This window comes from Larus michahellis, chromosome 6, assembly GCF_964199755.1.
Source record: "Larus michahellis chromosome 6, bLarMic1.1, whole genome shotgun sequence".
Lineage (NCBI taxonomy): Eukaryota > Metazoa > Chordata > Aves > Charadriiformes > Laridae > Larus > Larus michahellis.
In genome coordinates this window covers 66,970,225-66,997,063 of record NC_133901.1, presented here as the reverse complement: position 1 = coordinate 66,997,063, position 26,839 = coordinate 66,970,225, and the positions used below count along the sequence as shown (strand labels likewise).

At 40.3% G+C, this 26,839-nt stretch overlaps 2 protein-coding genes and 1 non-coding gene across 7 annotated transcripts in view; 2 read left to right on the top strand and 1 right to left on the bottom strand.

Annotated features, from left to right (window-relative positions):
• Window positions 1–97: 97 nt before the first annotated feature.
• On the bottom strand, window positions 98–10,168 carry DENND10 (DENN domain containing 10). Of its 4 annotated transcripts, XM_074593145.1 has the most exons (9): window positions 10,083–10,164; window positions 9,295–9,491; window positions 8,132–8,211; window positions 6,426–6,574; window positions 6,119–6,230; window positions 5,654–5,754; window positions 4,368–4,475; window positions 3,679–3,773; window positions 98–2,984 (listed from the first exon to the last, which is right to left on the bottom strand). In XM_074593145.1, exons 1-9 carry the CDS (start codon window positions 10,126–10,128, stop codon window positions 2,808–2,810), a joined length of 1,065 nt encoding a protein of 354 aa, XP_074449246.1. In that variant the 5' UTR covers window positions 10,129–10,164; the 3' UTR covers window positions 98–2,807. The 4 variants fall into 4 exon arrangements, with proteins under 4 accessions (XP_074449246.1, XP_074449249.1, XP_074449248.1 ...); XM_074593148.1 differs by lacking the exon at window positions 6,426–6,574 and having other exon boundaries at window positions 272–2,984; window positions 10,083–10,145; XM_074593147.1 differs by lacking the exon at window positions 6,426–6,574 and having other exon boundaries at window positions 565–2,984; window positions 9,295–9,570; window positions 10,083–10,168.
• A 2,663-nt stretch (window positions 10,169–12,831) lies between these two features.
• Window positions 12,832–26,839, top strand: part of EIF3A (eukaryotic translation initiation factor 3 subunit A) — a 34,475-nt gene continuing 20,467 nt past the window's right edge. For both annotated transcript variants that reach the window (XM_074593013.1, XM_074593012.1), the window contains exons 1-10: window positions 12,832–13,000; window positions 16,797–16,987; window positions 17,184–17,320; window positions 19,670–19,833; window positions 21,163–21,362; window positions 22,377–22,585; window positions 23,578–23,749; window positions 24,545–24,649; window positions 25,450–25,548; window positions 26,239–26,355. In XM_074593013.1, coding sequence (XP_074449114.1) covers window positions 12,952–13,000; window positions 16,797–16,987; window positions 17,184–17,320; window positions 19,670–19,833; window positions 21,163–21,362; window positions 22,377–22,585; window positions 23,578–23,749; window positions 24,545–24,649; window positions 25,450–25,548; window positions 26,239–26,355 — 1,443 coding nt within the window. In that variant the 5' untranslated portion in view covers window positions 12,832–12,951. The remainder of the gene's footprint in view (window positions 13,001–16,796; window positions 16,988–17,183; window positions 17,321–19,669; window positions 19,834–21,162; window positions 21,363–22,376; window positions 22,586–23,577; window positions 23,750–24,544; window positions 24,650–25,449; window positions 25,549–26,238; window positions 26,356–26,839) is intronic.
• On the top strand, window positions 25,899–26,031 carry LOC141745905 (small nucleolar RNA SNORA19). The gene has a single exon (XR_012588160.1). It is a non-coding gene; the product is annotated as a small nucleolar RNA SNORA19 (small nucleolar RNA).

Below are 26,839 nucleotides of genomic sequence, written 5' to 3'. Positions count from 1 at the left end.
CGCTACAATTTTCACTTAAATTCTTAGCTTTCAATTATTCCACATGCTGCATGCCTTCTCGGGGCATGTCATGTCCCTTAACAGGTCGACAGGAACCATCATTCACCATTTTGTATTTATCCAAGAACACAAAGGCAGTAAGATGAGAAGGTATGAATGAAAATTTCATTTTACACGGTCTTTGCTTCTAGGAGGAAGAAGAAAGGATGTCATCTGACTGTACGCATCCTGGGGAAAGGGAAGCGAGAAGCAAGCAGAAATCTTTCCCTGTCCTGACCTTGCAGATTTTTCTATTTTATTCTAAACCTTTTTAAGAGGAAACAGTGGCAAAAGTCATTAGGAAAATGCAAGAACATTAGGACAATCTTTTGAAAGTACTGAAGCTGAGAGAGGCCAATACATCTTTCTCAGCACTGACAGAAAAAACAGCACAGATGACAAAACTGTTTGAATTAATTTCTGACCTAAACATCAAGCTGTAGCTTAATCACAGTATTGCGAAACTAAGAGCCAACGCCTGTGACTCAGTGGTCACAACTATTCAAGAATGCATTTACATAAATTAAAGGCTAGACTGTTCAGGATTTTTTTTAATAGACAGAAACATGCTATGAGTCCAGTTCCTTAAGTGCAAAATTATATTTCATTTGTTTCGCACAAACGTCAGAATACAAGACCTAACACAACACCAAGATTTTCAACTTAAAACCCTTCCAAAAGAGAAAGCAAAGTAAGCATTCAATATTTAGTTTGTAACTGAGCTTCTCTGCTTTTTGTGGTTGTCCCTAACACCCATACTACCTTAATAATACACCTTAAGGCTTTTAGTTAATAAGAAACTATGTGAATTTCTTCACAGTTACAATGTGGTGTTAAGACAGCTGACAAAGCACGTTCAGGTTTTTCTTGGTGAAAGACTTTAGTTTCAGTGGACTTTAAAGTAGGTCCCAAATGGAATTTTCAGCATAATTTTGCAGTTGTGCTATTCCGGCTGTTATACAAGTCCCAAAACTGAAGCAGCGATACTAAAGAACCATTAAGAAAAAACATTAATGGGCAAATGGGGGGGAAAAAAAAGCTGCAGAGCACTTACAGGTAAACAAAGGCAATTGCAGTATTTTTCTCAGAAGTTAAAAAAAAAAAAAAGCAGCACATGCTTCTGTGTTCAGAATTTAAAGTAGAATTTTACACCCCTGAAAATAGGGGATTATTCTGAAGCACTTTCATTTACTGACTGTAATAACTAGCCATTTTATACACAGATACCCACATTCCTTATCCACATTTGAAAATAGATTTCCTTAACGTATGATACATAGCAACAGGACAACCCCTTTTCCAACCAGTATTGCTTGCCCATAGTTATTGATGAGCTCTACCAGTTTCAGAATAGCAAACATCCAATTATTTAACAGTATAAATATTGATTACTAAAGTTTTAATCATAAGTATAAATTCTCTATGTAAAACCACATGCTATAGTCTATCTGTACAAAGGCCAGGAAAAAGGTTATTTTTTCTTATAACAAAGTGCTACTGCAGAATTGACTGATTCGCTGTGGACATTTCTGAAGAAATGCAGATCATTTGGCTCAGAGTATTTCCCTACAAAGAAGCTAAGTTCTTCTCAGAAGATTATAAAGCAGTTAGTTTCAGGTTGCTCAATAAAAAAAAAAAAAAAAAAATCTCTTGAGTTATGGCTATGCAACCAAACAAGTAGGCAAATTTTCATCTTCTCTGAACTATTTCCCAGTTTTCACTATTACTTCAAAAGTTTCCACCTACCTTTAGTTTCCACAGAGCACCATCAGATAGTACCTGTGTTACAGCTCAAGCAGTTTAAGCGGTTGGGGCTCTACCTGTGGTACCTGGCCATCTGAACACTTCTGATCCATTAGGCTTTAACTCATCTGATTTCTGTCAAATGGACCAGGGATGAATGCCCAGGACAGCGGAGAACCCTAACAACTACTTAAGACTCCAGCTGTAAAGCAGCACTTGTCTGTGATCCCTTCTAGGAAGCCGCATTTGAAATATAGCAATCCTATCCTCTTTTCCCTCCATCAGAGGCATGGGACGGAGTGAAAGGGGGAAAACCTCTAAGGCAAGAGTCCAAAAGAGGTGCTCAACTCCCACTTGAGCATGAAAATACCTCTTCCTTTATATAGTAAGGCTACCACTTCAGATTTTCCCAGTCATCCTTTTTAACGCCTAGACACTTTCAAGTAGAAAGTAGAGAACTTGTCCATTTATTTGGGATTTCCAGGTATCAGGCAATCCAGAGCAAGAGCAGTATCTGACCGGCTGAGATACCTGGAAGCCCAGAATGAGCACTCAGACCCACCGCGTGTTCAGTGCAGCCCTGTGCAGAGACTCACAGATCCAAACCCCGTTGGTTTTACAGCAAATGTGCTGCAGCCTGTGTTCCATACCCTAGGAAGACAAGTCAGAACAAGAACAGAGCTGGACAACATCTGAAACCTGCAGGACAAATGGCCACCATAGTGATGTCTGGCACAGCCTGGACACATAGGCCCATGCTACCTGCATGTGTAGCCACATTGTGATAGGAAATACGTGAGACACGTATACAAAGTTATAGTTGGGGAAGATAATGACACCAGGAATGTTCCCAAATATTACCTCCATATGTTCCAGGTCAAGCTCTGATATTCTGTATTCTATCACGGTAAATCTGACATTCACTCTTATACCTTTAATTTTTCCATATAAAATATCAGGTATTCCTATCTGTATGGCAAAGACAGTATTTTTGTATTGGTCCATAACACTGCAGCACACCAAAATCAGATTTTGAGCATTTGTTCAGCGGCTGCTAAATGAAAAAGAAAGTTTTCCGTAGCTGGTGGAAACCGCTTTTGTTTCAGGGCCTCAGAGTTAAGGGTTGGTTTTTCATTGCCGTCGGAAACTTCAGTAAGTGAGGCTAAAGTAGCCAAGATTTCTTTTGTCTTCAGAGAAATATCCTTGAAGAACAGAAAAAACAAGCAACCGTGAGTATGGTATTAGGTATTATAATATTTTAACATACACTTATTAAAAAAACCCATCAATACAGAACAAAAAGAAAATAATGATAAATCAATCATTCATTTTAAATAAGGACCTCATTTATTTTAAGGCAGACTTGCAACAGCTCTTCAGCCTGCTCTTGTGCGATGTTGCATAAAGGGAGCACAGCCGCAACACAGGCTCCTCTCGCTGGCCTATCTCAGCTCTTTTCACTAAGTCACTCAGTTGTGAAATGTCTAATAGTCTATTAGATAGGGGAGGACGTGAAAAAAACATCATCATGAAAATCAGGATTTATAGCCGAGAAACCGTATCTCGGTAGGACTTTTTCAAAGGTACTGACAATACTATTGAGAAGTTATTGAGCAAAATACATGGTTCATAGAATAAAACTGGGAAACGAATTTTACTGAAGTCTTATAATCAATACAATTTCTGAAGTTTCTTCAGCAATGTGGTTACCCAAAAGATAATATAAACTATGTGATCCTTAAAAAACTGTATGAAGAATAAAAATGCTCATTTGTAAAGAGGTAGAGGGTAAAGAGATTGACTGATTCTCAGCAACAATCTTCCTCCTACTCCAGCCCTTCTGCTAAGATTTAGCAATAGAAGTAATTCAACTAGATTTAAAAATAAAATATTAACCTTAATGACTTGGCTGTCTGATTTATCTGGATCTTCTGCAGATTGAACAATTAGTTGTCCAATTTCTTTGTGAAGTTTTCCCATTGTCATTGCCTCTGAGTGACAGAAAAAAAGAAAAAGCACACATTCACATAAAATGACCATTTCTGTGATATCTAGAAATGCACATGAGTAACAACCAAAACAAGGAGTGCCCTTCACGACTGCCATGGGGAATCCATCGGTAAAGGCAGTAACTTCACGTATCAACAGCCACGCTAGCACAGGCAAACTGGCTACCCCTAAGTGGCCCTAAGCAGATGACAAGGAGCAGTAAGACGACAAGCAACGTAAAAGCTTTTCTTTCAAGTAGTCGCCAATCTCCCAAGTATTTAGAGCAATGTTTTTCTAAAGACCCATGTGGTATCTCTGCATTCAGATGAACATCTCTTCCATGCAATTGTCTAACATGGATGTTTTGAAATCTCAATTGTACATTTGTCAGCAGATGAAGCATGTCTTTCCAAATTCCAACTTTCACCAGCCTTCCAGGGTCTCAGTAAAATCTAAACACAAATGCTTACATATCGACTTTTCAGAACCTGGATGAAAGAAGGATCAAGACTGCTTGACATACAGCGAGGTTTCAGCAATTACTTTCAACTCTCAAATACATGGCCTCTAAATCCAAAATATAAAAAGCAACCAACCTTTTACTACAGGGGAAATAGTGATCTCACTATCTGCCAAATTCACATACACATCGTAGAGGTCTGGTCTACTGCTCACTTCAGAATCTGTAAATCCAGCAATGTAACCTAGAGAGCAGAACGCTGGCAAGATTAGCATCTTCATAAACGAAACCAAAACAAAACCAACATATTGCAGAAAATCAGTCCTGAAGTCTCTGTTCTAAGAGTACTTGACAATACTCATTGGATCCAAGAGGTTGCTCTCTTGACATTGTCAGTCATTTGATGAGTGTGTCCAGCAGAATGCTTCACTTCTGATGAGCTTAAAAAACAGTTTCTAAAATTTCCTTGATCATGGATGAACCCCTAACACAACAGGCGATACAAAAGGGTTATCAATTTGAAATTTTAAATTCTACCTTGCTACTAAAATTATTCATTTGATGAAATCAAAAAACACTGAACTTCCTTTTTAAAAGAATCTCCACTCAGGAGACCCTTGGCACTGTCTAAGTCAGTATTATATTGGAACAGAGGAATAAAACCAGCAGATTATATTATTTATAGTGTGCCAGGTGAGCAAACTCGGAGCAGCTTTTCTCTGCGGAAGATGTTTAGTGAGCTAAAACAAGCACTGTCGGTAATGCAGTAGAAATACTGAAGATGAGCAGTCTTCTTGCTCATTATGCCATACAGGGAAGCCTCTCAACTGCCACATGATGTGTCACGCTAACCTTTGCATAAACCAAGGGCCTCTTCCTGGATTATGTGTTAAGTACTATGCATACACAGCAATGTGTCACACAGATCAAAATCCTACATAGCTGGTAAAGTCTACTTGCGATTAGGAGCCAGAGACTTCACTGGCAGCAGTCAGAACAAAAATTTGGAACCTCAGAGTTAGGAACTGGAAAAAAAAAAAAAAATCCTAAAAGTTCAGTTACTAACTATGTGTAGAAGCTAGGAAAAAAAAGTAGCTTATCTAAAATGAGCTCCCCTGTACAACAGGAAGACTTTCAATGCCTCTGATCACAGTATCAAGTCTCAAAGCTGTTTTGCATCTGCAATTAGGGGTAGACTGATGCAAAAGCACCCAGAAACACCACAGTAAGTAGTTATCTTCTGACATATTTGTTTAGTTGATTTGCCTTTTCTAAAGAAAATGATGCTGTTTAACTTTGAACAATAGCATTAATAGCAAAGTAACTATTATTTTCACCCAAAGAGCACTGGTGCAAGACCTTGCAGCAATAGAAACTGAAATTAAATTTTCTTTATATTTTTTATTAACAAATTATCACTACCTGTGCAGGCTTTTAAGGCTTCCACTTCGTCCTCATTTAGATGTACATATGAATGAAGAATTGACCAGTCTTGCCGATGCCACACTAAAGCAGGCAAAGTCCTAGGGAAATGAGATCAGTATTTGACACACAGTAGATTTTTACCTGTACTAATTAAAGTTTCACAGTATGAAATGCATGTCATACGAAAGAACTAGTAATGACCAGATCTCATTTGGCATGCATATACGTGAACTACAGAGATTGCTGCTATAAGTACAAGCAGAGTTTATCACTCATTCTACAGTTAAATTTGTGAGTTGATGTAACACGTGGCTAAAGCCTTAAGAGGGGTTTAGCAGGATTTCAATAAACAGGTTTAAGAGATTTTTTTTTTTCCCTAAATTATAGGCATTTCTCTCAATGAAGGTTCAAAATTTGTTGGACTTCTGGGGGTGGGTGGGGAGGTAGGGATTGACAAAGTACCTGGTAAACTCCTGGATAGCTTCTATTCTAGGATGGTACACTACAATTCTCTTCTTTAACATCAGCGCCGTATATAAGATAACCGTTTCCATTCCAAACTGAGATACTATATCTAGAAAAGAGGGGAAAATTATTTTATAGAAGATACACATGCTGATATTATAATTTATTTGTTGAAGAAGCTTAATAAATTAACAGCAGAGATAATACTATTAACACTATTTCCTTGAAGTACACATGAAAACTGGATTGTATTTTATATTGCACAAAAGAAATCAGAATAGAGACTTCTGGTATTAAAATTAACCTTTGATGGAACCAGCAAGATAAGCCTTCCGAGCATCAAAATCCTTGCTGAGGAAAGACCCATTCTCTTCGCTTTGGCAGATCCCCTTTGTAAGGACTGCAATGTAACTCTCCATCATTTTAACTGGACTTCCATGCTTTAAGTAGATTCTGTATAAAAAGAAGAGAGTCTGGTATTTTGACTACAATCAGTACCAGCAGACATATAAAAAAAAAAATAAAAAAAAAAATCACAGTATCGCAAATAGCAATACTATTGGCAGGAATTCTTATTTTGGACACCTGGTTGAGGTTTTAAATACTAAACTAAAAATCTTTCGTCGTGCACAAAAAACCAAATCTGTTTTTAGGATAAAAGAAAACGCTACCTTGTATTCTTATTTCAGTTTCCTATTTTATAAAAGAACCAACATTTACCAACATAGAAACAAAGCACAAAGGTATAAGCAAGTGTCCAGACTAAGGGTTCTTTGCAGACTTGGAAGGTACCTGCTTTATGAAAAAGCAGGTACTACAGCAACTCCTGTTATCACATGCACACCATGTGACTAGTTAGTTTTTCATTTTTTACCCAAGTATTATCATTCTTCTGTACTCTTTGTTAAATGATAAAAGAAAAATATAAACATATGTCCTTGATAATCATTAAGAAAAAAAAACCAAAAAAAACCAACACAAAACAACCATACATCAATAAAACCCATACACTTCTAGCTGTCTTCCAGAAAGCAGAGAGACACCATAACCTATTTTACCACCATAACCTATTTCACAGGCTGAAGTACTTCAGGCATAGCACTGAATCTCTCAACTCTCTGTTTTCCATATTAGCTATAGCACAAAGCTATGTCACGTTTCAAACCCAATTATCATGTTTAGAGGAATCCATCCTGGATTTGGAGAGAAGTATTAGCTGATAAATTAGCATTAATGTGATCCACAGTGAATCTAAATATTTCATATATCAGTCAAAGAGCAATCTCAGTTTTTCAATACCCTGCAGAACTGGTAAGCCTGACGGCATTCCCAAGTCTGCAATACAATAACCTCACAATTGCATCAAATTAGCTGCAAAACCTTGGAATATTCTTGGTATCAAGAACCATGACCCAACTAACTTGGGAACTGAAGTAAAAGCAAAGAAAGATGTAGAGAGAGATCATGAGAATGGGGACATGAAGGAAAGTGAGCGAACACGAAAAGGGAAGGAGAAGATGGTAGTCTGGGAGTGGAGAAGACAGAGCCACAGACCTTGAGAAGCAGAGGCCTTTCATTTCCCTAGGTCCCTGAGTGCTGTGCCTAGTTCAGAGGTGCTCCAGGAAGTGTCTGTAGTAGAGATGTTGTGGAGGGATGCAAGATGTCCACCATACACATGGTGACCTTTGACTACACAGCACTGACATCTTCCCAAATGTTTATACTTTGCGGAAATACGTTCTTAGAGAAAATGAGTGTGTGGGTGGGTGGTGGTGTGCGTCTGGAGAAGACACATTAAAACCTAGTGGGCATCTGACACTCACCCAACGGTTATTGCATGAATTCAAGATAACCTCAAATCAAGGATTTATATAATCTGATTCACAGTTTATAGGACTGAGTTTCCAGCAGACTGTTAGACTAAATGCAAACACAACGAAACGTAATCTTTTGCCTTGGCAAGATCTAAACATGCACACAGCAGCACCTCAAAACAGCTTTTATACAGACCTACACAGTATCCTAGTGAAGGCTGCATATTTCTCTGGGTTGAAGTCTTTGGCCGTCAGAACAACGGAGAAGTGTGTCACCTGGGTAAGACACACACAGAAAAGCACACAGCTTATTTAGTGACCCCATATGAACAGTCCTTTTCACATTATTGAACTTACTGCAGTACTCTGACAAGGTGTTTCAATTAAAAAAAAACAGTGAGTGGCAGCAGCAGATCCAACTTACTAACCGCAGGAAAGGCCTGGTCAACGGATTTCTGATGTGACTCTTCCAGATCTAGTACATACTGTCTTTTGCTTAACCTACTCTATAGGAGTTGCTTTCCTTTAATCGCATGAGATTATTTTAAAAGAAAGGCATTTTTCTTCCCCACAGCAGGCAGGAAACTTTCAGGATTTGTTGCCAAAGCAGCCTGTGGAGGCCGACAGCATCAATGTATTTTGAAAGAGACCGGAAAAAAATTCACAGATAGCAGGCCCACAAACAGAAATACTCTTTAACTTCCTTAACCGAATGATTGTGTGCTGTGCCAGTATGAGGCTAAAAGTCTGCAGACAATGACCAGGCTCACATGTCTTCCTTAAATAGTAACTCCCACTGCCACTGTCAGAGACAGCACTGGGACACATTATATTTTTTATTTATTCATTTTTTTACACCTGTAAGTTTCATAGGAGATGGAAGCGAGGAAAGGCAAGCAAAATTCTGCTGCGGGAACGCAAAATTATGACGTTATCTTTCTACTTAAAAAAGCATTAAGTTCTACACAAACAAGATTTTGGACGCTATGAAGAGCTTTTTTGACCAAAAAAAAAAAAAAAAAAAAAGAGAGAAAAAAATTGTGATTCTGTAATTGCTGAACTTGAAATGCAAACTAGAAATGGCATGAAATAGCATCTCCGTTTTAATACATAGAAATCTAAACTGTGTAATAAGTATCTTAATCTCTCTACACCTCCATCCAATACACACCTTGGTGAAAACCAGAACCTGTGCACCGGTTAAGACAGCTGGGAAGCGCTGCATTTGTGAGCATGCAAAACCTCGAATCCCTTCCCTTTCTCACAGCACACACGGGGAAAACACCACTTCAGCTGCCAGAGGAAGCTGCGCAGAAGCCTTCCCTGCACTCTACCAGAACCCAATAGGCCAAGTCCTACCTTTTTCAAGGCTGGAGAATCTTGAACTTCCACAGTTGTGATGTAAAACCACGACCTTTTATACTGGCCAAACACAAATGTGTGAAGCAGTTTATTTTCATCTGTAAGGCAGCACTTTCGCAGCAATAGACTCCTCAGTTCAGCTGTTACGGATGGATAACACCAAACCCACAAAGCATCTCCATTGGTGTCTTTTTCTATGGTGGAAAGATGTTCACTGTGAGAATGCCAAACAGCAGCAAGGAGGTAAATCGATGGGTTAATCAGGTTTGTTTCCTGGAATCAGATTAAAATTCCACCTTACTCTGACCCTAGACACCCAGTTCCGCCTCTGTGGTTTAAATTGTAGGGCAGCACTTGTGCTATAGGCTTTATTTTTATTAAATGTTAATAAATATCCACTCTGGACCTGTTTCATGAGGTCAAAAAAGTACTAGGAGTTTGAATGCACATTAAAATGAAGAAGGTATCGACCAACAAGCACCCAGACCATTATTTATGATAACCCCTGCTTTTCCTATTTCTGATTTCATAACGGAAACCTCAGAAGCCATGAATTTGAGACATTTTAACCGAGTTGTGCGCGGTTTAGCTCTGTCACAGGCAGATCGAGACACCCCCCAGCACAACGGCCGGCTGGCAAGCGCTCGGCCGGGACAGGCCCCGCGGCCGCAGCTCGGCGGGGCGCCGCGGCCCGGCCACCCCCGCGCCGGCCCCGAGCCCCGGCCCGGCCCCCCCAGCAGTCCCCCCCACACCCATCCCTTCCCCAGGCCCGGGAGGGCCCTCACCGATCAGCCCCACGGCCAGCAGTAGCTGCGCCTCCGGCTCTGCCATCTTCCCCGCCCGGCCCCGCCGCCTTCCGCCCGCCGCGGCCCGGCCCCGGCCCCGGCCCCGCCCCGCCCCGCCCCGCCCCGCCCGCCGCGCTGCGTCCCCTCAGCCCCGCCGCCATTTACTGTGTGCCGGGGCTCGCAGCCGCCGCTCTCGCACCCCAGCGGTAACCTGGGGGCAGGGAAGGCTTTTGGAAAAATATGTTTTTTTCGTTGCCTGCATTATACAATGAGGACCTTCAAGATCATCTCGTTCCACCCCCTGCCCTGGGCAGGGACACCTCCCACCACACCAGGTTGCTCCAAGCCCCGTCCAGCCTGGCCTTGAACCAGGGATGGGGCAGCCACAGCTTCTCTGGGCAACCTGGGCCAGGGGCTCACCATCCCCACAGCAAAGAATTTCTTCCTGATATCTCATCTAAATCTCCCCTCTTCCAGTTTAAAACCGCTACCCCTCATCCTATTGCTCCACTCCCTGATAAAGAGTCCCTCCCCAGCTTTCTTTCCTGTAGGTACTGGAAATGGTGATAAGGTCTCCTCAGAGACGTAACAGCTATTCCTGAATAACTCCATGCATCAACATGTTTATTTGAGAATTAAAAGATCTCATTTTCAAATTTGGATGAACAATGGTACCCCAATACACATATGGAAGCCATAGCGCACAAACTCTGCCAATAGCACAGAGCTGCCACGGACTGGGGAGAAGAAACTTCCAAAATACCCATGATCACTACAGGAGCACCAGAAGCTGCTGAAGAAAATGCGCAGTCCTGGGAGAGAGGCCAGGCCGGTCAAGGATCACGTCTGGCTGGGGAACGCACCGAAGGGTAGCCTATCATATGATTTTCACAAAGGCATAAAGTTAAAGCACACATATTTAATATACTTAGGCACCATGTCGAAAGAGACATGACAAGTCAGGCCATAAAAGCTACTCCTGACACAAAATCATCTGATTCGATCCTGGCTTTCGGGAACTTTAGAGAGACTCGAAGCGGAGTGCGCTCCCGGACAGCAAATGCTGCTATAAAACAGCAATGAACGGATGCTCCCCAGAGAAGGCTGCGAGGCCTCAGCAGAGGCACTGGCTCTGGCGACACAGCAGCCTGTGGGTGCTGGGCAGCACCTCTGGCACTCATCCGACAGACTTTTAAATTAATTTTATGAAGACAAGAAAAGGACTTGTTCAGCACTATAAATAGCTTAATGAAGACTCTACTGAATGTATAACTGTGGTTTGAAACAGAAACATCTAGGCTGCCAGAGACATTTCACAATGCAGGCCGTATTAAAATACTGTTGTATAAATCAATAGTGTGGCCTGATGGAGAACACTGTGTACAATACTGGTCACCGGATCTCAAAGAGGTACCAAGGACACAAGGACATGGAGAAGCTCCCGAGTGAAGAGGGCCTGAGAAAGCAAAGTTGCTTTTTTTTCCTTTTTTTTTTCCCTTTTTTTTTACTGTAGAATGGAGGCTTGTGCACTAGAGTAAAAAGGGATCAGTGTTACATGCATACACTGACGGTGCTAAAGGTTCCATACAGTGACTGTGTCTTTTTTGATCTTAGTTTTAACAATTTTTCTGATCAGCAATAAACCGTGACTACGAACCAACCTTAAAAGTGAATTTTTAAGCGTGTTGCATAACAGTTGTGAAATTTTCTGGTGGCCACACAAGATGGTTACTGTGAACAGTATGCAAAAAGAAACCAAGCAACAAGTATGCAGAAAGAAATGCACCGAAACAGACAAGAACTGACGGTCACCATGAACAGATTTCCTCTCCATCTACCCATGTATTTTTTGAAAAATTATACTTAGATATACTTAAGAAACCAGTGTGAGACAGCTGGGTCTGCAGAGGGTCACAGCCACAGTCATCAATGATGTAGCTGCAGAGGTGCGCCTTTCTGCCGCCAGACTGCAAACATAGTGTGTTCAGTGCCTTACGTGGAGACGCGCTATTCCCCTGTTTACTCATCCAAAATAGCCCATTAGTCACACATCTACTTGCTGTTCTAGGACTTGTGTATAAACCACAGACAGCTCTCAAGGCCCATTGTCTCTACATATGCCAATTGAAGTTTTCACATCAGTACTTTTGAAAAATACACACGGGCACTAGTAGTTATCACATGTAGACTCATAAGAATATTACTATTGTCCTTAAGAGGAACAGCTGAGTTCCTCTGCAAGTTTCCCAAATTTTTAAGATTAGGGACGAAATCTGCAGGTCATGATGACTACGTGTACACAGAAGGGTCTTTCTGCAAGTTCTTAACTGCCCCGGTGTACAATTTCTGAACTGGATGAACGAGTTGTGAAGCGCAACGGCTCAACATATACGGTGACTTCTTTGCCAAAATGTTCTCCTGCACTGAATTATTTAGTTAATCCAAAAGTTTAAGGCTAAATTAGCCAAACGGCTTCCTGGAGCTCCACAAGCTCCCCAATTCGGAGGGCTGCGGCCACCGCTGAGGGCCTGATCCAGCCGAGGTCTGCCCTGCACTGACGCGGGGCTGGCGACACCCACTCCCGGACAGCCCGCTGCCACCGGCCCCTGGGACAAACCGAGCCGGCTGCCTGCAGCGAAACCCCTCGAGTCCCTGACCCTCCACCAGCCGCCTCACGATCGATTCATCGCCTCACGGCGCCAGCGCCGCCGCCGGCCCTCCCGCCCGCGCGCCGGGAGGGGTTTCCGCTTCCGTCGACGTCAGCGCGCGCGGGTGCGGGGCCGCCCTCCCTTTCCGGCCTCGCAGGCTGCCTGGCTGGAGCACGGAGCGAGCCGCCGTCGCCGCCCTGTGAGGAGAGGTCGCCGCCATCATGCCGGTGTACTTCCAGCGGCCCGAGAATGCCCTGAAGCGGGCGAACGGTCAGTGTTGGGCCGCCCCCCCCCCACCCCCCGCCGCTTCGCCTCCCGCTCCCCCCGCCGCGGCGGGCAGCGTGCGCCGCTCCTCTCCTCTCCCCCCCGGGCCGTGCCCGCCCCGAGAGCCCCTCAGCCGGCCTCTCGGCGCGGGGACTCGGCTGGCGCCTCCCTGTCGCTGCGGAGAGGCCGCCCGGGAGCGGCGCGGCGCCGCCTTGCCGCGAGGAAATGGCCGAGGCCTGCCGGCGTCGGCCGCGCCGCATGGCGGAGGCGAGGCCCGGGCGGCGGCGGAGAGCGGGCCCGTCTTGGCTCGGCTCCGCCTCCTTCTCCCCGGCGGGGCCCCTGTCCGCGGGCGGAGGCGGTGGGCAGGTTCTGGGCGAAGGGGGGGATGTCGGCGGCGGGGGCCTGTTCTGCCGAGGGCGGCGCGGCCCGGGCCCCGCCGCGCCTCGGCCTTCCGCCCTGCACCCGTGGGAGCCGCGGCAAAGCCGCCGTCGTGCCCGCTGACCGGAGTGGGCTCTCCGCTGACCTGGGCCTTGGCCTGAGGTGTCCGTCCCGGATCTCTCACCCGCCCCGGGGTGATTTCAAACCCGGCCTGATCCCGGGGCCGGATTTTCCATGTGGGCTTCGTATTTAGTAGTCGCATCCTTCATGTGACTCTGGTGAGAATGCAAATGATTAAACTCCTTAAATGTCGCACAGGCTGATGCATAAGTTTGCCCCTGTAATAGAAACCAAGGAAGTCTGCGCTGTAGCTGTCTCTCCCTGCCTGCCACATATAAAGCCGGACTGGTTGTATTTATCAGCTGTCTTCTTTCAGGCTTCTTTTTTTATAGTATCCTATTTTAAGCACATAGGAAGACCATTTAGACCCTTCATTGTCACAGGGATGATTGCCGGATGACACTTAAAGACAGCCAAAAATTGCCGATGATGTATGGGTCTTGAAGTGACAGCTGAAGAGGCTGTGTAGTCTGGGGACTACACATAATTCAAGTACTTGGTGTTTTAACAAGAAAATGTTAATTAAAGTACTGCATGTTCTCAAGATTTCTAGTGTAAAATTCATTGTAAAAACCATTCCCACGAAGATAAAAGACAAAAAGATGAAAGATAAAATCAACTTCAGTCAACTTCCAAAGATGAAGTTATATTTTAGCAGTCCTTTTACTGGAAAATACGTACATACTATAGTATATAAAATTCCTAGGTAGAGTGAGTTGTACGTACTTGGTAAGCAAGTCACATTGCTGGAATATTGACCTGAAACTGTTTAAATGTGACATTTTATTGTTGCTTTCTTTCCTGGTATTGAAGAGCAGCTCTAAATTCACATCTCTTACACTGCTGCAAGTTTACTAAATTCTAACCAGCTGAAGTAGAGGTAACACTAGAGAACACTGAAGGGAGTGTTCTCTAGACAAATGCTAGCAATACTGAGTCTTGGTAGACTGGAAAACATGACAAGCAATGTCAAGTCTTGCAGACTGCAGGAGCTCAATCTCACCATGTCCAAGTATAATAAAGGGTGGGAAGTTGTACCTGTGGCAGGTTGTATGTCACAGGAAGCAGTTTAATGTTAAACTGATGTTTCAAGTTGGAATGTTCAGTGCAGTTTAGGGAGTTTCAGTGTTTGCTTTTTATATGTAAGGCTTAAGTGGGCATTTAGGAGCACTTTATGCTTCAGGTTCTCACTCACCTCAACATACATAGAAGATGTTTGGAAATAAGAGCTTCAGTGATTGTAAATATGTACAGATATGTAAGGCTGTTTTTCCTTATAAATGATAAATGTAGGTCAAAGCCAACCGTTAGCTATTGTTAATATCTGGCCTTGCTTTATAGTCAAGGATGTAATGCAACTTTTTGGAGTGTTTTACTCTTGCAGATACTGGGTTTACTCTCTATTAGAGAGATAACACGTCATCTTTGTCACCTTCTGTAATGACATACGTTTTCTCAGATCAAAACCTTAGCTTAATTCAGGATTTTGGGTTGGCAGGAGGTGAGTTGTCAATGTGTATCAGCTAGTTCACGTCCTCTCGGAGCTTCAGTTGCTGTCTTGGATGCCTTTTAGCATTTTAAGTGGTATAACAGAAAAAAAATAGAAAAAAATGTACAGCTATTCAGTGGCTAAGGCTTTATGTTTTGTCTGTTACAAATCCTAGTTTCAGTATCTTAAAGTTTCTACTGCAAGGCATGGTGATGTATGCTGTATTTGACTCTTCAGATTCACTTTGTGTGTGCTTTTACTACAGTGACTGTTAAATTAGCCTTAATTATTTGACTTACTGGTAAGAACTTGCTTAACCAGAGTTAATTAAAAGTTTCAAAACAATATGAATTAATGTTGTGCTTTGTCCAGTTGCTTATCGACCACTGAGAGTTGTGGTTGGAATGGCCTGGCATTGTTGCAAGATTAAACTTGCCTTTCAGGTTTATTTTCATAAATAAAAAATTGTAAAGCTGAGCAGCAGTTGCCTCAAAAGCAGCATTAAATTAGAATAACAGTGTAAATTAAGGGATGGAGGATAGCTTTATTAAAATTCCCTTGGTGAGTAAAAAAATATTGCTGACTACTGTCACACTGTAACCTTAATTATCTTTAAATGTAACACTTTTTTTTTTTGCTTATCCTTTGCTCAAGGAACTTGCTCCTCTTATGCAAGCTCATTATTTACATAAACTAAGGCCCATATACATGCTACTGTGATTGTTAAATTAAAAATGCACTGCTGCTTTCAAAATATGTCTTTTAGCCATGTTCAACTTTGATTCTAAGATTCCAAAACTTAGAACCTCTGTCTGATGTCTGAGCACCTGAGCAGGCCCCTACTTTAATCCTTTCTGCCATTTTTTCTTTAGGAATGTAGTGATTTCCAAAGTACTTTATGGGAAGTACTGACTCCACCCCTCATCCTTGAAGAATTCACATGTTTCCTTTTATCTATACTCAACTTCTCTTTATCTTTTAAACCTGTTTGCTTTCCATTCTCAATGTTCATTTGTCTGGCTTTTCTGCAGTTAGGAGTGCCTGTATTGTAGGGCCTGTGTGTATGCTGGTAGTTGGCAGTGCTGCTTCGATATTTGCTGGTGGATAGTTTGCTGTATTTTGTACTGAGCAGAACGTGTGGTGTATCATAGATGGGAGTTGCTGTGATGCTGAGAGTTAGTAACAGCAGCTGCTTAGGGAATAATAAGCGGGACACTGGTTTTTCAGCAGCAAGACTGGTTTAAAAAGTGTCTGACCTTTCAGTTGGACTGTAGCAGCTTTTAGTGTAGCTGTTCTATAAACTGAATCTCTAGGCCACTCTGAGTTTAAAAAAAAAGAATATCCAAACATCTTTGCTGAGTGAAGTTTCTTTCTTTCTTGGCTTGAGGGCAGGACTTTTTGTTAAGTCAGATTCACTGCATGGTTTGCATCTTGTTGAATGACATCGGTAGGTGCTGTAGTACAAGCCTTGTGGTATGTGTTCGTTGTCCTTCTTGATGAAACTAGCTTTAAAACTGAATGTGTATATTCTATTAATATGTATGAAGCACCCAATTGTGCCTTGATAGATGGAGAGACATCTCTGCCATCCTGAAATTTTTATTTTAATGGAAAGGTCTGCGTTCATTGCCCAGTTATATCATTGAAAGACTGCCCCTGCAGTTGCATCTGCCAGCGTTTTGATACGGCCAGTTAAATCAAACCTTCAATGAGCATTGGTTAGAGTTGATTAAATTCTAAAAATTTACGGTGTTAAGCATAAAAACATGCATCTTCTGGTTTGCAAATCTTTTGCTTATTGGATTTTACTTTCAGAATTCCTTGAGGTCGGCAAAAAGCAGCCTGCCCTTGATGTTCTCTATGATGTTATGAAAAGTAAAAAACACCGAACATGGCAGAAAATCCACGAGCCGATTATGCTGAAGTACCTGGAACTCTGTGTGGATCTTCGCAAGAGTCATCTGGCAAAAGAAGGACTGTACCAGTACAAGAATATTTGCCAGCAGGTGTGGCTTTGAATTTTTTTATTTATTTGTAGCAAGCATGGTATATGTCAGCTGATACAGTCTAAGAGTAACTGATCGGTCTTGACTTAGAATTAATTTGCCTTTTAGATGTTCCTAGATTTTTAGTATTTATGTTTTACATATTTGCTGCCTACTGTGAGTGGAAACATCTTCCCATTTTTTGCCTTTGATGTAGGTGAACATCAAATCTTTGGAAGATGTTGTTCGAGCCTATTTAAAATTAGCTGAAGAAAAAACAGAAGCAGCCAAGGAAGAATCCCAGCAGATGGTACTGGACATAGAAGACTTAGATAATATTCAAACTCCAGAAAGGTAGGTGGCCTGTCTTTAAAATGTAGCACTTCACTGCAAAGTATCCTTATTTTCATGAAGGACATTGGCAATTCAGAGAACTCAGATATAAAGATGGTGGATTTGAAATGGAATACTAGTGGTGTTCTAGAGGTTCTAAAGGTAGTAAAAAAAATATGCATGGTATTTTGCATTGAACAAAATTCTGAGTAAAGAAAACTAAAGTAAGTAGTAAAGAATAGAAAACGCAGATAGAGTAGTAGGGCTTCTGGGAGTTGGGTCACCGCATTCTAGGGTCTCATTATCAGTTGATGTACAAATACTGTTAATTATGTGAAGCCAGTTTAATTCCTGTATGTGATAACCTTCAATCTTTCTGACCACATTGTGCATGTACAAACAAAATATAATATTACTTTATACTTGCTTGGGTAACTGAAGAAATAATAGAATAAAGGGCATGAAAAGTAAATTCATAGTGTTATAATTAGTTGGATGGATAACAAGAATGTAGAAGGAATGGAAAAAGATTCAGTTCTCACATTAACTCTGATGCTATGTATGTGGTGACGTCTATGGAAGAGGGGTGAAGATATGTTTTAAACCATTCCAGGTGAATTTAGAAGAGGCCATATGTCCATATCCTTTAAAAAAAATCAAAAAGCGTAGGGAATAAATTCAAATTTCCATAAGTCAAACCAAATTAAAAAGGTAGATGATGTCTGGTTGTGTTAGAATTTTATTTGGTAATTTAGTTTTTTAGATTCAAGAAATGCCAGGGATCTAACCTGGGGCAAAGTAAAGCTGTTGATACCATACCAGAAGGGATATTTGCAGTTAATTTTGAAGGGGACTAAGATGTTGCCCAGTGAAAAACTGACGACATGTAATGGCGAAAGGAGATATGAAGCAAGAGTGAAGTTAGCGGCAATTCTTTCAACTAAAATTGTCACAGAAAGTAAAGAAGTCAGTGTTGTATTTACTGATGATAGAAAATTGGAAGAAATTTGGTAAGTAGAGGACGTTTTGTCTTGTGTAGGTGACTGTGAGGAACAGAGTTATAGCAGTCAAATAAAACTCACAAAGACATGGAGTAGAAGGCTCTGAATTTATTTACATGTTAACAGCAAGGCGCTCTGGCAGAAGCTGGGAACTCCTTGGTTGCAGAAAATGAAAAGATTACAGACCTGTCTTCAACAGCTGTTCCAGGATGGCAGTGCCATTCTTGTTACTGCCAGTGCCTGAAATAGGCTTTGTTAACAGAGGAATCCCACTAATAGTTAGACATTAAAGATTGACTGACCACTCTTTTCCTTGTTCTCTTTTATATAAATGAGGACTAGAAAATGTGTCTTTTCAGTGACACTTCTTTATCTGAACAACCACAGTGTCTTTAGTGGTTTTTAGGTCCTGTTTTCTAGGCTTCTAGTACTTTTTTTGCTGGATTCACTGCTGGATCTGTTGGAGAAGGCACTGGTGAAATGTTATCTTTAATATTTTATGTAGTACTAGCACTCAAGGAAGTAAATTAGAACTGGAAGCAGTGTAGTAGAAGAGAGTTACAAGAGTTGAGAATTCATATTAGAAGCGTAGTTCAAAAAGGATTCTAAAAATGAAGGCTTAGGGAAGATTTTTTGTAAGCTCGTCATGCTGAGTGGACTCTTTAGCAGAAAGGGATCATGTAGGCCATAGCACTGAATTTGTCTCAGTGTTTCGGGAATGCTTTCCAGTCTTGTACTCCTGTGAATGAAGGAATGTAGTTCCTTATCATATCTTACCTCTGATGTCTTTAAGCATCTTTTTCATGTCAGAATTTTTGAAGGATTTGGTACTTTAATGTAGGTATTCCAGTTTTCGATGTCTGCGGATCGTGAGGCACGCATTGCTTCTGTGTCATATGTCAACAAGAAGTGAGCCCTCTCTGCCAGCATTGCTGGTGACTAAAAAGGAAGTTTCAGCAAGTAGGAAAGTATCTGAGTAGACTGATATCTGAACCGAACAGAGGTACAGTGTGCAGCTCCCTGGTAGAAGAGGGAAGGTGACAATCCTGGAATTAGTTTTCTTTGACTTAGTCATGTGAAGGATATAAAAGCTCCTGACATCTCTTACCTCTGGAGCTTGTACATGTCAATCATATATGCAGAGGCTAAATTTTGAAAACTAACAGCAAGAAAAGTTATCTAAAGCCTTTAAAGAAAAAGGGAAAAATCTGAGGGACCAATTTGAAAACAAGCAATAGACTGTTCAGCAGAAATTAGCTGTTCAGATTTGTCCAGTCTCATCTTAGATCTTGATAAGAAAAATCAGTGGGAATTGTGGGGAATAAAACACTTTTTTTTTTTTTTTTCTTTCCTCCTGCCTCAACTGTAGTGTGCTTTTGAGTGCTGTGAGTGGAGAAGACACTCAGGATCGTACTGACCGACTGCTTTTGACACCCTGGGTTAAATTTCTATGGGAATCATATAGACAATGTTTGGATCTTCTCCGAAATAATTCTCGAGTGGAACGCCTATACCATGATATTGCACAGCAAGGTAAGTCGAAAAGATGGAAACTTAAAGTATAATGGGATCTAGGACTGCTATATTACATCCTGCAAAACTGGAAAATTAAAGGTTATTTCTGTTTGGATATTGCTTCAGAGTTGGAAATACCTTAATCTCTTAAGCATATGTATGTATACGCATCTTTTTCTTAAAATTACAGAGGTTCCTTAAAATTACTGAGGTTTCTGGGCATTGATCTTTTCTTGTAACAGAACCTGCAAGGAAAAAGTTATTTTTTTTCCTGCACATACTGAAAATACAAGAATTACTGCGTCTGTCTCTTTATTTTTTCTAACTTCTAACTTTCTAACTTTTCTAGCTTGATTAAAATTACTCATGTTTTCACTTTGTTATCCAGAATGGAAAATATGTCTTCCATTAACACATTCTGTGTCAGCTAACTTTAAAAACTGATGTACGCAGAAGGGTACTGTAAAATTGTGATGCACTATCAATTTTGACACAGATGTAACTTTAGCAAAGTATTATGCGTAAGGTAATAGGAAAAGTCTAGTCTGATTCTTTCTGTCATTCTGCAAAAGTTGAATTTATAAGAATGAATACTTACATGTTAGCCTTCTCTTAAGGGTGAGAGATAAGTGGAAAAATGTTTTCCTTTATATTTATAACTCAGGGCCCTGTATTTTTGAAAAAAGAGTCTGTTAGATTTTTAGCTCTGGATCCAAATTGTGCAAGTACATTAGGAAAGATGGTTGTCAGATGAGTTCTAGGTGCTTTAGTGCATTTAAGTCTTTGTGCTACAGTGTCAAGACTTCCTTTTTTGCCTGTTTCTGGTAGAGATGCTTTAGAATTTTCAGAAGGACAGTGGCAAATCAAAAACAGATTTTTGAGAGGAACTACAAGAGCAAAGACAATTTTTTCCTGTGTCGTTTCCAGTCATTTGAAAGCTTCATTTAACTTCATTATATTTAGATGACTTGAGAATTTTTTCCTACGTGTTACAAAGCCGAAACCTGAATTCATGCCATTGACAAAATTTTATTTGCACTTAGTTCAAAATAAAAGCTAGCATCACTGCTTAAATTAGAACATTTTTAAAGAGAGTCAAAGTACTCCCTTTGCTCCTTAAGCTTAATTATTTAGGAGCATCTTCATTTTTTGAGGTCAAGATGGAAGTGCTCTGCATTGTCACTTGTTTGTTATGCGTGACAGTTAGATTGCATCTTGTTTGATGTGCTTTTGGACTGTAAATGAAGATTCTCTAAACGTACTGATTGACATATTTGAATCCCGTTTAGAACTACTGTGAAGTCACCGTTAATGCGCATTCTTAATTTATATTGTTCATTTTTGCAGCTTTTAAGTTCTGCCTGCAGTACACGCGTAAAGCTGAGTTCCGTAAGCTCTGTGATAATCTGCGAATGCATTTGGGGCAGATCCAGCGTCATCACAACCAAAGCACAGCAATCAACCTCAACAATCCTGACAGTCAGTCCATGCACCTGGAGACCAGGCTTGTGCAGCTTGACAGTGCTATTAGCATGGAGCTGTGGCAGGTATGCAGCAGGGCTCCTGTAATCACACTCTAGTCTTCAGCCTTTCCAGAATCTCTGCCACACAGATCATGTTTCATGGTATATGCTCCAAGGTAAAGCCAGGATAATAGCTAAAGAATAAAGTTTTAATATCTAGAATGTGGTATTACGTGCCTATTGAATACTTAGTCTGATGTTCCTGGGATTGCTGTTTTCATAGAGCATTTCAAACCAAGCTTCTGCTGGTGGTAGTTAATAGTAAAGTGACTGAAGTAGTTTTGAGTTGTGAAAATGAGATGTTGACAATGACACCTTCACCTCTGCCATGTTGAATTCTCGTGAACTAGATCACTGGGAAGCGGTTGATAAACGTTAAAGCCTGCTATTAGGCTGGGGCCCTGGCATCGCTGATTGAATTATGTTAGTGTCTAGCCAGTGAGGGCATTATCAAAACAAATTTTTCAGAGGTGCTTTGCTTTTCCAGCCTTTCTAATGTCAAATTCCTTAAAAAGCCTAGGTGGTTGTTTTTTGGTTTTGTGAATTTGGAGAGTGTTCTCTGTTTTGTTGTTTCCATTTTAGGCATGTAAGTAATTGCATGTAAGGCATTTCCAAGATTATATGTATTATTAGGGAAACTATACCCATTTCTGATCACAAAAATTATTTTTATGAAAAATGGTAAAACTGTAAACAGTAGAATTGCCATAATAGTAAAATAGTAGAATTTTTGTTTTTCTGGTTTGTAGCCTGAAAATCTGTCAGAAACCAATTTTTTAAAAATTGCGCGAACTAATTGTTAAGTATCAAATTCTAAGCAGATAGTTAATGGATTTGCAGTATGTCCAAATAATGTCTTTATTAGGAAAGAAGTATTTCATTTCATGTAGTTGCCAAAACTTAATATCACAGCTTTCAGTGCTATTAAATATATTATAGTCTTACAGCCTCTAGTGAATGTATATTTTTCCCTTTTTTGGGTGTTGCGAAAAACTTCCTAAAAGTAGTGTAATTTTTTTTTTTTTTTTTTTGTTTTAGGAAGCTTTTAAAGCAGTGGAGGATATTCATGGGCTATTTGCATTGTCTAAGAAACCACCCAAGCCACAGCTGATGGCAAATTACTATCACAAAGTTTCAACTGTCTTCTGGAAATCAGGAAATGCTCTTTTTCATGCATCTACACTTCACCGACTTTATCATTTATCAAGAGAAATGCGAAAGAATCTTACGCAAGAGGAGATGCAGAGGTAGGGAAAGATATTTAATGTGATCTTAGTTTCTGTTTTAACCACATAGGTTCAAAAGTAAACTAAATTGTACCCCAAACAAAGCAGATGACATGTATGGCTGTGAGTTTACAGTGCCAGTACTAATTGCCTCAAAAGAAACCTAGAGCAAGAAGGATATTTTACAAAGCTGCAGTGTGAGTAATGTAAACGTCAGCATCACCTAAGCCAAGCTTCCTTCTCTGTTAGTGACTGGGAAGCTAAGCAAGCTAATTAATCTAAGGTTTACTTCCTTTTTCTCTTCTGAGTAGTGGTATTTACTTCACAAGACTTCATTATAACTTGTATAAACTTTTCCTGAATATGTAGAAGTCTGTATGGCCAAATGGCCTTTAATTTTTTGGTAGCAAGTATGATACTGGAAAAGCTTTTGAGGCATGCAGAATCATTGACTGCCTTAACCTCTGAAGTTCATGTACGGGCCTTTATAGAATCAGAACATAGTAGGAATACGTATTCTTATATTCCTTTTCACCGGGGTACTAAGGTCAGAATTTAAATATTTAATGTCATTTGTATCATTACATCAAAAGGTACACCTGGCTTGCCCAGTAAATTTTTAAAATCAATGCAATTAAAATGACTGGTGTGGATTTGCAGCTAAAATAAGTTTTTAAAGGTGGTGCTTTCTGCTCTTTTCATTATTTTATAGTATTTTGATATTTACACAGGCGGCTTAAATGTCTTTATCATTTTCCTTTATATATACATATGTATATACATACATATGTAAGTAATGAAAAGATGTCAAAAATCTTGCCTGTGGTTAGTGAGGAACGCTGCATTCTGTACTGTTGTTGTGCAGTTGGCGTTTTTTTTGTTAATTCTTGATATTTTTACAGTTTTCCATCATGAATGCTACTCATTCCTACTTTTGAATTGGCATGTATATGAAAAGGAATTGATTAGTGTTCTCTTGCAGTTCATCTTTTGCGGTTATACTTTCTCAACAGGATGTCTACTCGAGTCCTTTTGGCTACTCTGTCAATTCCTATAACTCCTGAGAGAACTGATATTGCTCGCCTTCTGGATATGGATGGCATCATTGTTGAGAAACAGCGACGGCTGGCAACCCTGTTGGGTCTTCAGGCCCCACCTACACGTGGCAGTCTCATTAATGATATGGTAGGTAGTGGTGCTCAGATGAGCAGCTTTTAAACACTGAGTCCTAATTTTGGACTGTTTTCCTTCTAGAGCACTGTGCTTAGTTATGGGACAGCAGTTTAAAAGTTAAAACAGCTGTATGGTTAATTGTATGACTTACAATATAGTGTTAAAATTTCAGTTTCACAAGAAGGACTGTTTGGAAATGGCAGCAATAACGGGAGGCCTTAATCCTTGTGTGCGCTAAAGAGTCGGATTCAATATTGTCCTTTATGTCACCTGAGCAACCAATGTAATTTTGAAACTCTGAGGGGTCTGAAAACAGTTGTAAGCTAGAACTTCAGGCTTTTCCCCCTACTCTAAACGTGTGTAATTAACTGAACCAAGTGTTTATTTTTCTGTTTTAAATGTATTTTGTATAAGCACAGGTCAAATATCAAACAGTAGACCATAAGTTTAATCATGAACTGAGATGTGTGGCTTTGGTTTGGATGTGGGCCTAGTAGGACGTTTGTCTTAGAAATGGCTAAAAAGTTGAGAGGTCATACTCTAGTCTAAATATTTATCTTGTATGGTTTTTGTCTACTTTTCCATTTTTAAATACAGTTGTGTAGTCTTATTGTCACTGCAATTAAAAATTGCTGCAGTAATTTGCTGCAATTAAAAATTGCTGCAGTAAAAAATAAGTAGTCTCTTGTGTTAAAAGGTACATGTGGTGTCTGTTTAACTTCTTGAATATAAAATTCTTAAAGGATAGCTATTTGTTAATATTGCATTTATTTTGAGATCTTTGGATCTTTTTTTTGTTGACTGCAGGTAAGGTTCAACGTAGTGCAATATGTTGTTCCAGAAGTGAAAGAACTTTACAACTGGCTTGAAGTAGACTTCCACCCCCTCAAGTTATGTGGCCGTGTCAGCAAGGTAAGTTTTGTAGCTCTGTGTATATAGTAATTGGTCTTGTCTAATAGTCTATTATTTGAATATTGATTTGTGGTAAATACCAACTAGCTTTTTCAATTGCCAGAATTTTCAATGGCAGGCTTTATTTGGTCAGATTCCATTACAATGACATGTGTGTAACATCTGATATACATAGCGCACCAGATTATTGAAGTAGAATGAAAATCCATTCGGGTCTCTAGGGTGTTATTCAGAGGGCCCCTATAAAGGTGCAGAGTTTTGGGAACGTATCAGAATGTCTTGGTGGAGATGATACAGAATTAAATTTTGTTTGAAGATGCAGAAATGAGAAAACTTTGTGCGCACAAGTGCACATGCATCCGAGTGGGTTGTGTGGGAAGTGGTAAAACATACCAATGACTGTTTTTACTATTCAAGTGTAGAGTATTGGAGATAAAATAGCGTGAGAGATGTTGATGAGGTTAATGTAAATTCTGCAATTGATGAAGCACATCATGTTCTTTTTCTTTGATAGTGGGAACAAAGATATTTGAGGTGCTAAAAGAGACTTGAAGGTAAATTAGCAGAGTGGTAAACGTTGCCACTACTGTCAGTCGCCTTCATACAAAAATGTTAGCTATCCATTATAGATTAAAGTATCTGAAAGATACACTTCAGTAAAACAACATAGTGTCTGGACGGAAGTGCTGTTTTTTCATGAGCTGTAAATTGGAAATATTTAAGAAACATGCTTGGTACTTTTAATTCTGAAGTTTTCAAGGGTTGGCGCAGATAAGAGTAACTCTTCAGAATTTTGATAGGTTCTGAACTGGGTGAAAGACCAAGCTGAAAAGGAACCTGAACTGCAGCTGTATATTCCTCACCTGCAAAACAATACCATTCTTCGTCTTCTGCAGCAGGTATGAGTAAAGAGAATGTATGTTCATAAGTATACCCAAGTTAGAAAATGCTCTGGAAGAACGTTAAGTTGGAAACTGCCATGCTGAAGTAGTTTTTTCTCCATCAACTTAGGATTTTGAAATACTTTTTTCCAATATATAACCTATGTCTTCAGATTTGTACATCATTTAGGTACAGCCATAGTAGCTATACTTAATAGTGTCTGCGTACAGTGGCCTAATCTCTTACCTAGATTTTCATTACGGATCTATGATGTCTTATTTCAGGTAACTCATTGCTGCTTAAAACATCTTTTGGAGCAAGGTGTGGGTGGGATGGTTTGTTTTTTTGTGTTTAGGTGTTTTATAAAATGCACATTTCATTGACCTGCTTTCGTTACAAGTGACGAGCAGTGTTATTTCTGATGTGCTAAAGAAGTAGTTGAAGGCTAATTAGCAGCATAGCTGTATGTAGTTACTGCTGCCAGTCTCCTTCATACAAAGAAGCCATTCAGAAATGGCATTTTATCTTAGGTTAAGTTTGAATATGGTACAGAAATAAAATCCTGATAGAGTATTTGCAATTGTATTAATATGTATACTTTCGTTTGTTGACAATTAAAAAAGTTAGCTTTATAGCCCATACAACAACTTTTATTTCTGATCTCTTTTTAATGAGGAAAAATACCTAATGTTTCTGTTCACATACAGGTGGCCCAGATTTATCAAAGCATTGAATTTTCTCGTCTGGTTAGCCTTGTTCCTTTTGTTGATGCTTTCCAGCTGGAACGTAATATCGTTGATGCAGCCAGACATTGTGATTTACAAGTAAGTGCTGTAAAAAGACTTCTGTGAAATGATGTATGGATTCATGTGGATGAAAACTGACGGGTTTACATTGAACCCAAGGAAGAAAATGGATTCTGATAGATGGAGATAAACTAGAGTAAAAGATGCCTGTGACAGTATATAAAGAGCTGATGATTATTTGCATTCTGGTGTATATTTTTGATTTAGGTCAACACCCATTAATGTAAGTCCAGTAGAAGTAAAATTTGCTGAAACTTGCTCTGTGAGCCCCAGTCATTTAGTCCAGAACATCCTGAAGCAAGTCTAACAAGCAGGGATGCGGATTTCTGACTATGCTGAGTTAGTTGTGGGAGAGTGAAGAGCCTCACAGTCGCTGATGTTGGGTTTTGTCTAACCAAGTGATTGAACTAAAACAGAAATGTCTGAGATGGGTGCCAGTGTCTGAGGTGTTTCAGCTGTTGTTGAACGCTGCATCCTTGGTAAAGTTGTCTGTATTGAAAGA